The 13,755-nt window shown below is 48.0% G+C and overlaps 1 protein-coding gene and 1 non-coding gene across 2 annotated transcripts in view; one reads left to right on the top strand and one right to left on the bottom strand.

Annotated features, from left to right (window-relative positions):
• Positions 1-13,755, bottom strand: part of LOC109921781 (arf-GAP with Rho-GAP domain, ANK repeat and PH domain-containing protein 1-like) — a 67,775-nt gene that overhangs the window by 42,412 nt on the left and 11,608 nt on the right. Inside the window, exons 8-11 of the mRNA XM_048597858.1 lie at positions 12,502-12,587; positions 10,339-10,521; positions 1,693-1,867; positions 126-257 (exon numbers count right to left, since the gene is read on the bottom strand). Of these exons, the coding sequence (XP_048453815.1) occupies positions 126-257; positions 1,693-1,867; positions 10,339-10,521; positions 12,502-12,587 (576 nt within the window). The remainder of the gene's footprint in view (positions 1-125; positions 258-1,692; positions 1,868-10,338; positions 10,522-12,501; positions 12,588-13,755) is intronic.
• LOC125483412 lies at positions 7,928-8,112 on the top strand. Its single transcript, XR_007262367.1, has one exon. It is a non-coding gene; the product is annotated as a U2 spliceosomal RNA (small nuclear RNA).

Below are 13,755 nucleotides of genomic sequence, written 5' to 3'. Positions count from 1 at the left end.
GGGATCTCACCATTGGCGATCCCTGTTAAAGGGGGGATCTCACCATTAGGGCCGTGTTGAAGGGGAGCCTCTCCATCATGGATCCTTGGTAATGTGCGAAGCTCCAAGCGAAGCGGATGACTTACCTTCTCTGGATTTCCTCTCTGTGATTGGTTTACCCATGGATGCTGTCTTATACAGGTAGCCGTTGTGTGTAATGGATGGTGGGGCCACGTAATACTGTCTATCGAAATATCCCAGCTCTAAACGCGGGGTCTCTGCAACATAACAAACCAAGAGCAGGGGCCTGCCATTAATATCCCAAAGAGCTCTGCCACTCACTGCGTGAAGAGCAAGAAACTGAACCAGGCAACTGGCGCACAGCAAGATTCCGAAAACTGCTCTGTGAAAATCCGCTGGCAACCTGTTTCAATGATCAAGGGATAAGTATTAACCAGGGCACAGGGCCATGGGAGGAGGGGAAATCCAGATCCAGTTTGATGTCTCATCTGAAAGTGAGGTGACGGAGATCCATAGCCGTGTTTGGTCAATGGCTCCTGTATCACCACATCATGATGTTGCTGGGATACTCTCTCTTGAATAATTATCTCTCTCTCAAATACATTCAGTGACTTGGTCGCTCCACAGCCTTCTGTGGGAGGGAATCTCAAAGGTTCACTCCCCTTTGAGTGAAGAAATCTTTCCTCACCTCAGTCCTAAATGGTCTATCCCATATTCTGAGACAGTGACCCCTGGTTCTAGATTCCCCCACCCAGGGGGGAACCTGCTCCCTGTAATTCCCACACCCGCTGAGGTTACCATGACAGTGTCCCACCTCCTCAAACTCTCCCCTCACCTGAGGTGTGGTGACCCTCAGGTTAAACCACCACCTATTGTCTCTCTCTAATGAGGGAGCATACTTCTGGGACTATGGTAACTTTTGCTCTCTTCATTTCACAGCAGACTGACCCCTGGGAAGTGGGGGGTGACTGCCTCAAGAGGAGAGGGAGAGGGGACTGGGTCTTCATTCTCTGGAGTTGAGAAGAATTAGGGCAATCTCACAGAAACGGAAAGAATTCTTATAGGGCTTTAGGATACTAAAACTTAGATTACTTCCTCTAAGAAAGTCTGAGGATACAGGGTAGGCCATTTAGGACTGAGATAAGGAGAAATGTCTTCACCCAGGGAGTGGGGAGCCTGTGGAATTCTCTGACACGGGAAACAGTTGAGGCTGAAACACTGAATGTTTTCAAGGAGGAGTTGGATATCGTTTTTAGTGCTAAAGGGATCGAAAGGTCTGGGAAAAGGAACAGAGGACTGATGGACCAAGATAATTTGGAATGGTGAAGGAGACCCGAGGGCTGAATGGCCTACTCCTGTTTTCTATGTTTCTGTCACTCAACAGAGGAAAGCTCAGGATGCACATCTCAGGACAAGGGTCATCTGGGATTGGGATGAGGAGGCTTATCTTCTCTCAGAAGCTGGTGAACCTTTGGACCTGTCTAGCCCAGTTAGCCCAGCCATTGAGTAAGCCCAAGGCAGAAACTAACACTTTGCTGGAGGCCAATGACATCAAAGGATGACGTGGGGAAACAGTAATGAGTTTGAGACCGACTGTGATCAAGAATGGAGGAGCAGGCTTGATGGGCTGAATGGCCTGTGTAATGGCCACGGGTTTTCAAGGGCGGTGCAGGTAAGGGACAGCAGACTCACCCGAGTTCTTGTTTTGGTTCAGGAATTCCACTTGGAGAGTCTGGCCTGCCTGCTGGGCCAGGTCGGCCGGAGACGGGAGATCAGGGTCCCCAGAGAAGCAGCTCACATCAGCCCCACAGAAAACCAGAGACATGGTCTCTTCCAGGTCACCGGTAACTACCGCTGCACACAGAGCCTAGGAGCAGACAGACAGAGGGTACTCCATCAGGGAAGGAGAGAGGAACATCCAACAACGAGAAAGCCTGACTCCCACCACCCTCCGGCCCACACCAACACACGGGACATTTACCAACTCCAAATGCATGCAACCCCTGACCTTGCCCTGAATTCCCGCCATTGGCCCTTCCATCAATCAGTTGAACACTCTCTCTATCCAGTCACACCACCCATTTCTGCCAATTTCCAGTATTTGAACAGAGCCATCTAACCTTCAGTTAAAACTATAACGCCCTAAAACATAAGAAATAGCAGGAGAAAGTGATTCGGAATTTCACGCCTGCCCAGCCATTCAGCAAGGTCATGGCTGATCGACCCCAAGCTTCAGCACGCCCCTGTGCCCCTCTGCATGGTGGTCAACTCCCCAATGTTTCAAAACTCTGACTGCCTCCTCTTTACATAGTCTCAGTGATCTAACCTTCACAACTCTCTGCGGTAGAGAATTCCACACATTCACTACCCTCCAGAAGGAGAGATTCCTTCGCTTCTCAGTTTTAAATGAATGTCCCCATATTCTGTAACAATGTGCCCTGGTTTGAGATTCCCACACTAGGGGAAACATCTTCTCAACATCTACCCTTTCACGCCCCCTCAGACTCTTGTACATTTCAATAAGATCAGCCCCTCATTCTTCTAAACCCTAATGAGTAAAGACCCAGATAACAAGTGTAGAGCTGGATGAACACAGCAGGCCAGGCAGCATCAGAGGAGCAGGAAGGCTGACGTTTCGGGTTGGGACGCTTCAAAGAACAAAAAGAACAAAGAAAATTACAGCACAGGAACAGGCCCTTCGGCCCTCCAAGCCTGCGCAGATCCAAATCCTCTACCTAAACCTGTCACCTATTTTCCAAGGATCTGTATCCCTCTGCTCCCTGCCCATTCATATATCTGTCCAGATACATCTTAATTGACGCTATCGTGTCCGCCTCCACCACCTCCGCTGGCAACGTGTTCCAGGCACCCACCACCCTCTGCATAAAGAACTTTCCACGTATATCTCCCTTAAACTTTTCCCCTCTCACCTTGAAATCGTGACCCCTAGTAATTGAGTCCCCCACTCTGGGAAAAAGCTTCTTGCTATCCACCCTGTCTATACCTCTCGTGATTTTGTAGACCTCAATCAGGTCCCCCCTCAACCTCTGTCTTTCTAATGTAAATAATCCTAATCTACTCAACCTCTCTTCATAGCTAGCGCCCTCCATACCAGGCAACATCCTGGTGAACCTCCTCTGCACCCTCTCCAAAGCATCCACATCCTTTTGGTAATGTGGCGACCAGAACTGTACGCAGTATTCCAAATGTGGTCGAACCAAAGTCCTATACAACTGTAACATGACCTGCCAACTCTTGTACTCAATACCCCGTCCGATGAATGAAAGCATGCCGTATGCCTTCTTGACCACTCTATCGACCTGCATTGCCACCTTCAGGGTAAAATGGACCTGAACACCCAGATCTCTCTGTATCAATTTTCCCCAGGGCTTTTCCATTTACCACATAGTTCGCTCTTGAATTGGATCTTCCAAAATGCATCACCTCGCATTTGCCTGGATTGAACTCCATCTGCCATTTCTCCGCCCAACTCTCCAATCTATCTATATTCTGCTGCATTCTCCGACAGTCCCCTTCACTATCTGCTGCTCCACCAATCTTCGTGTCATCTGCAAACTTGCTAATCAGACCATCTATACCTTCCTCCAGATCATTTATGTATATCACAAACAACAGTGGTCCCAACACGGATCCCTGTGGAACACCACTGGTCACAGTTCTCCATTTTGAGAAACTCCCTTCCACTACAACTCTCTGTCTCCTGTTGCCCAGCCAGTTCTCTATCCATCTAGCTAGTGCACCCTGGACCCCATGCGACTGACTTCACTTTCTCCATCAGCCTACCATGGGGAACCTTATCAAACGCCTTACTGAAGTCCATGTATATGACATCCACAGCCCTTCCCTCATCTATCAACTTTGTCACTTCCTCAAAGAATTCTATCAAGTTGGTAAGACATGACCTTCTCTGCACAAAACCGTGCTCCCTATCACTAATAAGCCCATTTTCTTCCAAATGTAAATAGATCCTATCCCTCAGTATCTTCTCCAGCAGCTTCCCCACCACTGACATCAGGCTCACCGGTCTATAATTACCTGGATTATCCTTGCTACCCTTCTTAAACAAAGGGACAACGTTAGCAATTCTCCAGTCCTCCGGGACCTCTCCCGTTCTCAAGGATGCTGCAAAGATACCTGTTAAGGCCCCAACTATTTCCTCTCTCGCTTCCCTCAGTAACCTGGGATAGATCCCACCCGGACCAGGGGACTTGTCCACCCTAATGCCTTTTAGAATACCCAACACTCCCCCTCTCCTTATGCAGACTTGACCTAGAGTAATCAAACATCTATCCCTAACCTCAACATCCGTCATGTCCCTCTCCTCAGTGAATACCGACGCAAAGCACTCGTTAAGAATCTTACTGATTTTCTCTGACTCTTCGCATAACTTCCCTCCTTTATCCTTGAGTGGGCCAACCCTTTCTCTAGTTACCCTCTTGCTCCTTATGTATGAATAAAAAGTTTTGGGATTTTCCTTAACCCTGTTTGCTTTCAGCCCTCTTAATTCCTCATTTCAGATTGGTCCTACTTTCCTGACATTCTTCCAAAGCTTCGTCTGTTTTCAGTCGCCTAGACCTTATGTATGCTTCCTTTTTCCTCTTTGCCAGTCTCACAACTTCACCTGTCATCCATGGTTCCCTAATCTTGCCCTTTCTATCCCTCATTTTCACAGGGACATGTCTGTCCTGCACTCTAATCAACCTCTCTTTAAATGCCTCCCACATGTCAAATGTGGATTTATCCTCAAACAGCTGCTCCCAATCCACGTTCTCCAGCTCCTGCTGAATTCAACTATAGTTGGCCTTCCCCCAGTTTAGCACTCTTCCTTTAGGACCACTTTGTCCATGAGTATTCTAAAACTTACGGAATTGTGATCACTATTCCCAAAGTAATCCCCTCCTGAAACTTCAACCACCTGGCCGGGCTCATTCCCCAACACCAGGTCCAGTATGGCCCCTTCCCGAGTTGGACTATTTACATACTGCTCTAGAAAACCCTCCTGGATGCTCCTTACAAATTCTGCTCCTTCTAAACCCCTAATACTAAGTGAATCCCAGTCAATGTTGGAAAAATTAAAATCTCCCATCACCACCACCCTGTTGCTCCTACATCTTTCCATAATCTGTCTACATATTTGTGCCTCTATCTCACACTCGCTGTTGGGAGGCCTGTAGTACAGCCCCAACATTGTTACCGCACCCTTCTTATTTCTGAGCTCTGCCCATATTGCCTCACTGCTCGAGTTCTCCATAGTGCCCTCCTTCAGTGCAGCTGTGATATCCTCTTTGACCAGTAATGCAACTCCTCCACCCCTTTACCTCCCTCTCTATTCCACCTGAAGCATCTATATCCTGGGATATTTAGTTGCCAATCTTGTCCTTCCCTCAACCAAGTCTTAGTAATAGCAATAACATCATACTCCCAGGTACTAATCCAAGCCCTAAGTTCATCTGTCTTACCTACTACACTTCTCGCATTAAAACAAATGCACCTCAAACCACCTATTCGTCATCTGGTCTCTGCCTCCTCTTCCCCTTAGTCAAACTGACTTCATTATCTAGTTCCTTACAAGCTTTAGTTACTACCTCCTTACTGTCCTCTAGCCTCCTCGTTTGGATCCCATCCCCTTGCCACATTAGTTTAAACCCTCCCCAACAGCATTAACAGGACTGATCACTCCACACCCACACACACACAACTACGTACGTACACACCCACACAGACACACATGCCCTCAGAACCCCACACACACATCCCCATACATACATAAACACACACACACACACACACACACACACACACACACACACAGTCCGCACCCACATACACACACCCACAACTACGTACACACCCACACACCCTCAGAACCAGACACACACATCCCCATACATACATAAACACACACACACACACAGACACAGACACGCACACAGTCCACACTCACAACTACGTACACACCCACACACCCTCAGAACCAGACACACACATCCCCATACACACACACACACACACACACACACACACACATATCAATGTCTCATTATTAACTGGCAGTGCCTGGTCTGTACCCATTGGAATTTGGAAGGATGAGGAGTGATTGTGTGACATATTTACAGATCCTGAGGGAACAGGACACAGTGAAAGGATGTCTCCCCTTGTGGGAAAGACTGGAACTTAGGGAGACACAGTTCAAAAATCAGATACCTGTCTTTAAAGATGGTGATGTGGAGAAGCCTTTTCCTCTCAGACTGCCATTAGTGTTCTTTTACCCAGCAGCCTAAGGAGGCTGACTTGAAACTCGAGTTCTACTTACCTGGAGGTTGAGGAAAGGAGGAAGTGTGGGCTTTTAATGATTTTTAAAACAGGAAATTATACGGCAATGTGCACACAGAGGAGAAATGATGCTTTCTATTTTAGCAGGAAACAATTTCCTCAATTGTTTGTCTGAAACATATTTGCGACTCGGGAACCATTTGGCCAATTAACATTTACAATACAGTCAATTCTCAGCTCCTGTCTCTTCTGCAGGACCAGCCAGGATGGGCTGGATGGCCTCTTTCTGTGCCAGGACAATCCTGTGGCCAGCCCTTGTCGGGAAGATTGTCTGAGGGGTCTTTTCCATAATAAATGAGGGTGAGCATCACAGACTCTACCAGAAACTACAGACTGACTGTTCAGTCCCTACTCCCACCTTCCTGTACCCACAAACCACTAACATTCTGCCTGTCCCAGCCTTACACAGACTTAAAAATGGAGCTGCCACAACTCTCAGAGCGAAGATATTTCTCCGCATTTCAAACACCCAAAATGATCGGGTTTTCCACCCCCCATCCCCAATGTGCCCCAGCCCGCACCCCTGTTTTGAGGCTCCTCAATAAGGGGGAAGAACCTCTCTGTGTTTACGCTGCCAAAACCTTTCAGAGCCTTGTATATCTCAATCGGATCACTTCTCAACTGCTCAATCGAGCAGTTTTGGGCCCCGTATCTAAGGAAGGATGCGTTGGCCTTGGAGAGGGCACTTTGAAAGGAAGAATAGAAGCTTAAACTATTCTCTAAATGGGGAAAGGCTTCAGAATCTGAAGCACGAAGGGACTTGGGAGTCCCAGTTCAGGATTCTGTTAAGGTTAACATGTAGGTTCAGGTGACAGTTAGGAAGGCAAATGCAATAAAATGTAGAACATCGATTAACACAGCACAGTACAGACCCTTCCACCCACGATGTTGTGCCGACCTATTATCCTACTCCAAGATCAAACTACCCTGCATAGCCTACACTTTACTATCATCCATGTTAGTATTCATTTCAAGAGGGCTAGAATACAAGAGCAGATATGTACTACTGAGGCTGTTTAAGGCTCTGGTCAGACCCACATTGGGAATATTGTGAACAGGTTTGGGCCCCGTATCTAGGGAAGGATGTGCTGGCCTTGAAGGGAGTCCAGAGAAGGTTTATAAGAATGATCCCAGGGTTGAAGGGCTAGTCATATGAGGAGCAGTTGAGGACTCTGGGTTTGTACTCGATGAAGTTTAGAAGGATGAGGGGGGATCTGACTGAGGGATAAATGAAAGGTGCGAGTATCGGAATAGAAAATTGGATAATGAACTGAAATAAAGCCTCCAGAGAGATTTATTTTCTTGGAGTTCATCCCAAAAGGGTCTAGGACAAAAATCAAATTTGTTTGGCCATTTTCTATCAAGTCCTTAATGTTTATTTTGCTGATTGAATTATAAATAAAGCAGCTGGTAATTATACTATTTTCTGATGTAGTGCCATATCTGATCTGATGCGCAGAGCCTACTCACTGGAAAGTTCTCTACTGGGGCCGGAACACAATTCTTTGCAAGCTTTTCAAAGCCAAGGTTCCTGTCTTTTGATGAATTGTTTTCACAGAGATACGGTGAAGCAATCGCTTCTCGGCCGATTGGCTAAGGTCAAGTGTAGCGTCTGTTCTTATCAGCTTTAATATCCGATACGTCCTTTATTTAAGGACCATATATTAATCTGATTTTTGGAGCAGGGAGTTGGAATAGGGGTTTGCTCCATCCACTTTTTTTTTTTGGGTGGCACGGTGGCTCAGCGGTTAGCGCTGCTGCCTCACAGCACCAGGGACCCAGGTTCAATTCCACCCTCGGGTAACTGTCTGTGTGGAGTTTGCATATTCTCCCCGTGTCTGTGTGGGTTTCCTCCGGGTGCTCCGGTTTCCTCCCACAGTCCAAAGATGTGCAGGCTAGGTGGATTGGCCATGCTAAATTGTCCATAGTGTTCAGGAATGTGTAGATTGGGTGGGTTATAGGGGGATGGGGATGGGGATGGGGATGGAGATGGAGATGGGTGGGATGCTCTAAGGGTCAGTGTGGGCTTGTTGGGCCGAAGGGCTTGTTTCTACACTGTAGGGGTTCTACGAAGTCCACACCACCCCTTCGAAGCCCATCCCATCCAGACCCATTCCCATACCCCTGCATTTCCCCATGTCTAACCGACACATCCATCATCTCCAGACTCATCTTTTCCAACACTTTGAGGTGAAGGTCCCCAGATCCGGAAACCGTGGAGAATCTACCACTGGGAATACCCGGTTAATAAGGTCAAAATCAGGAGTGACCGAACAACGTGGAAATCAAACTTTGAAGTTATAGTGGGCGAACCAGTACTTCATCCCTGGATACTCGCTCCCGACCAAAGTCAGAACTGCCCCGACAACTTACAGTCTCTGAGTTTTCTAAAGCAAAGATCCATCTTTTGGTTATTCTAAACTGGAAACAAGCCAGTGGTCTTCATGGTTTATCCTCCCTGTCATAAACCACCCCAGGATAACAAATATTCCATTAACACTCCCAGGGCTCACAGTCACCTACTCTCTGTCATGTACCAGACAAGGTCACTGTTCAGGAAGACCATAAGGACGTGGGAACAGAAGTAGACCAATCAGCCCATCGGGTCTGCTCCATCATGGGCCAATCTGATAATCCTCACTTCCACTTCCCTATAACCCTCGATCCCCTTCCCAATTAAAAATCTGTCCTCCTTAGCCTTGAATATATTGAATGATCCAGCCTCGATGGCCCTCTGTGGTAAAGAATCCCACAGAGTCACTCCCCTCAGAGAAAAAAAATCCTCCCCATCTCTGTCTTAAACGGGAGACCCCTTATTCTGAGATGATTCCCTCTGATCCTAGTCTCTCCCACATGGGGAAACAACCTTTCCACATCTGCATTGTCAAATTCTCTAGGAATCTTGTTTGTTTCAATAAAGTCTCCTCTCATTCCTCTATAATTCCAATACAAATTCCAGTTCTACATACAGGGCTAACCTGCTCCTTCACCTAATGTTTGCCTTAATAAGATCTCTTCACAATAGTAATCAGGCATTATTTTAAAATTTAAAATATGATCTTAATGTACATAATCCAAACATCTTTCATCACGAGCTTCACAAAACCAGTTTTGTTCCTATTCTGTGTGAACTCTCTCCTGTTCCCATGTCCCCGTCCCTCTCCAACAATCCAAGCTAACTTCCTCAATAGGACACAACACCTAGTCATATGAGTGCATCTGTATCCAGTCATCCATGTGTGATCCCAGCTGGCCAGCAAAGGTCCCAATACCCCACATATTGACAGACCTCCCTCCTGCGCCATATTCCAAATCACACGGCCATTCGCCCCGTCTTCCTGAATCTAAACTCAAACACACACCAGATACTGTCCTGAGGAAGGGTCACCAGGCCCGAAACGTTAACTCTGATTTTTTTCTTCACAGATGCTGCCAGACCCGCTGAGCTTTTCCAGCAACTTGTTTCTGTTCCTGGTTTATAGCATCCGCAATTGTTTCGGTTTTTATCAGCTACTGGGAGCTATCCTGAGTTTGCAGCCTGAGGTGCTCTGTTTTCAGTTTATGCCAAGCTTCCCTACATCCTCCTTACAGGACCTCAACACAGTTCCTAACTACAACGCTGATGCCAATGTGGATCACAGTTACTGGCTCTTCCGAACTGCTCTGAACAAGAGTCATTATGGCCTCGAAATGTTAACTTTGTTTCTCTCTCCACAGATCCTGCTATGTTTCTCCAGGCTCTTCACTGACCTTCCGACAGTGCGGCGCTCCCTCAGCGCCGACCCTCTGGTAGTGCGGCGCTCCCTCAGCGCTGACCCTCCGGCAGCGCGGCGCTGACCCTCCGACAGCGCGGCGCTCCCTCAGCACTGACTCTCTGGGAGACCTGGAGTGGTCTCCAGAACCCCTTCCCCCATCATCGTACCCCATGTGTATGGAAGTGGAGATTCCTTTGGGAAGATGCGTTGTTTTTTGACAGTGAGTTACCTTGTTGAGTTCTTCCTGGTTGCCGAACAGGAGGTGGTATTTACGGTATTTGCCCTGTCTGTATTTTGCGCTGATAAATCGCCTCCGCTCCATACTGCTGCTCGTTTCGTTGATGGCCTCACTGGGGGGAATATTCGCTGCCCAGAACTGATTGGCTTTCCGATTACTGATGCATTGAAACATCTAATGAAAGGGGGTGGGGGGGCAGAGAGAGAGAGAGAGTCAATTCCCACACTTGTCCAAAACCATCCAACTCAAACCCACCTAATACCCCACAGGGTTACCCTGAATTTCTTGTTCATTTACTCCCCATCCCTAATACCCCCGAATTGAGATTCCTGCTCGGGCCATTTCAGTGTGCAGCCAACTGTGTTACAACAATGGGTCACTGAAATGACTCTGGAGAGGCCGGTATGCTGTCACTAAGTCACCCTTTATTTACAGATGCACAGTATGTGACACTGGTCCAGGCTTCCTCAGAGTGAGCAGAACCCCTAATACACCTGTTTCTATCTGTCAGCCAGGGCTCCCTGACTGGACCAGGTTAACGGCCCCCAATCAGGGAACTCATATTCTATGAGGTCCACCTGGCTGACCTCGTTCCAATCACTACAGTCATTATCAATAACACTTTCAGGATTTGTTTGAGGCTTATAGACAGTTACTTATTGGAAAAGTTTGTGAAGAGATACCTGAACTCTGCATTATAATGGGGTTTGCAAGGCAGGCACCAGTATTGTAGTTGTACTGAAACAGGTTGGCTGGGGGGATGGCTAGTTTTCATAAGACCAGAAGACATAGGAGCAGAGATTAGGCCACTCAGCCCTTCAAGTCTGCACCGCCATTCAATCATGGCCGATAAGTTCCTCAACCCCATTCTCCTGCTTTCTTCCCCATAACCCTAGATCCCCTTGACAATCAAGAACCTATCTATCTCCATCTTAAATATACTCAATGACCCGGCCTCCACAGCCTTCCGTGGCGGTGAATTCCATAGATTCACCACTCTCTGGCTGAAGAAGTTTCTCCTTATCTCCGTTCTAAAGGATCTCCCCTTTACTCTAAGGCTAAGGGGTCAATAGAAGGGCATTGGGACTTTATGGAAGTCATGTGTGAAAGTTAATCGATTGGACCGGTTTACCGGGGTTCTGGGGGTCAGGGGCTCGGGGCTCGGGGTGATGGATTCATTTTGGATCCTGTTTAGTTCTCAGTTGGGAAACTGCCTTCCGAGAGAGAATAGCTATCCAGCTCATCCTCTGCATTTCAGAGAAATCCCTTCCAAAGGAAGTTCTTCCTAAAAACTGACAACTGTTATCCTGAAAAGCCACAGGATTCCTGATGATTAAAGAATAAAATACATCAGCAAAACTCCACAGGGAGACAGGGACTGGGCTTAGGGCTTATTCACAAGTCAGGAGTGTGATGGAATACTCCCCACTTGCCTGGATGGGTGCAGCTCCAACAACACTCGAGAAGTTTGACACCATCCAGGACAAAGCAGCCGTTTGATTGGCATCACATCCACAAACATCCCACTCCCTCCACCACCGACGCTCAGTAGCAGCAGTGTGTACTATCTACAAGATGCAGAAATTCACCAAAGATCCTCAGACAGCACCTTCCAAACCCACGACCACTTCCATCTAGAAGGACAAGGAATGCAGATATATGGGAACAATGCAAGTTCCCCTCCAAGCCACTCCCCATCCTGACTCAAAAATATATCCCCGTTCCTTCACTGTCGCTGGGTCAGAATCCTGGAATTCCCTCCCTAAGGGCTTTGTGGCTTTACCTACAGCACATGGACTGCAGCGATTCAAGAACGCAGCTCACCCCCACCTTCTCAAGGGGCAACAAGGGACAGGGAAATGAACTTTGGCGCAGCCAATGATGCACACGCCCAGTGAATAAAACAGGGTAAATAAAAACCGAAAGGACTGCAGCTACTGTAAATCAGGAACAAAAACAGACGTTGTTGGAAAAGCTCAGCAGATCTGGCAGCATCTGTGAAGGAAATATCGGAGTTAACGTTTCGGGTTCTGAGGAAGGGTCACCGGACCTGAAACGTTAACTCTGATTATTATTTTCTTCACAGATGCTGCCAGACCTGCTGAGCTTTTCCAGTAACTTCGGTTTAGTTCCTCAGTAAAACAGGCTGCGTACCTTAATCATCTGCTCAGTCCAAACTTTCTTGTCCATCTTCAGACTCCGTATTTTGGAAATGCCTGGGCCCAGGGCTCGATGTTCCCCTGCGGAATGTGGGACAGAACATTGTCTGTGAGAAGGTTTATCCCAGAGCTCCCAGCCCTCTCCATGCTGGAATCAAAGAGTGCGCACCTTTCTCTGTTCCTGCTCAACCCGCTCTATCCAACAGCTTTGGCTCTGCCTTAGTCTGTGGGCATACGTGCTCTGAACTCCAATCCTGCAGCTAATACTGGCTGCCAACCCCAACCCCGTCCTCTACCACAGGGGCTTCTTTAGAGCCAGTCACCAGCATTTCACACAGAAACAGGGATCACTGGAGAAACTCAGCAGATCTGGCAGCATCTGCATGATGGAGAGAGATAACAACAGTCGATGTTTTGTCTCTTGGACTCCGAACGCTAACTCCGTTTCTCTCTCCAAACACACCACACATGCTGCCAGAACCTGCCAAGATCCTCCAGCAATTTCTGATCCCGTTTCAGATTTCCGAAATCTGCAGTGTTTATCCATTTTATTATAGCAATGGTAGGATCCTGTTAGGTGGCCAAAGGCAGGACTCTGGAGGAGAGCCACACGATAGACACGTCCTGGAATAGATCCGGCCAGTTGGAACAGCCCCGAGAGCCCCTGATATTGCAGTCACTTGGAAGCACAGGCCCCTCTGGTCCAAGGACATTCCTGTTTCATTTCATGAGGGAACTGAATAAAGGCACGGTCGCATGGTCACATGGTCCAGGAATCTGTGAGAATGTTCGAACCAGACACTGCAGTGACATGTGCACAGTTTCAAATATTCTCGAGATAATATTGTCTCCCGCTAAGAAATCAAAAGATGAGAGTGATCGCCATGCAGCTCAGTAAAAGGCAACTTTTTCCAAACTTTCCCACTCAAGGACTGCATTGTCCTGGATCTGAATCAGTAAGTTACACCCTCAGACCCTGCTGCACTCCCTCAGTATTGACTGTCCGAAAGTGCGGCGCGCCCTCAGCACTGACCCTCCGACAGTGCGGCGCCCCCTCAGTACTAACCCTCCGACCGTGCGGCGCTCCCTCAGCACTGACCCTCCGACAGTGCGGCACTCCCTCAGTACTGACCCTCCGACAGTGCGGCGCTCCCTCAGCACCGACCCTCCGCAGTGCGGCGCTCCCTCGGTACTAACCCTCTGACAGTGCGGCGCTCCCTCAGCACTGACCCTCCGACAGTGCGGCACT

This window comes from Rhincodon typus, chromosome 6, assembly GCF_021869965.1.
Source record: "Rhincodon typus isolate 14 chromosome 6, sRhiTyp1.1, whole genome shotgun sequence".
In the NCBI taxonomy this organism is placed as follows: Eukaryota; Metazoa; Chordata; class Chondrichthyes; order Orectolobiformes; family Rhincodontidae; genus Rhincodon; species Rhincodon typus.
This window is presented reverse-complemented; position numbering and strand designations above follow the sequence as displayed.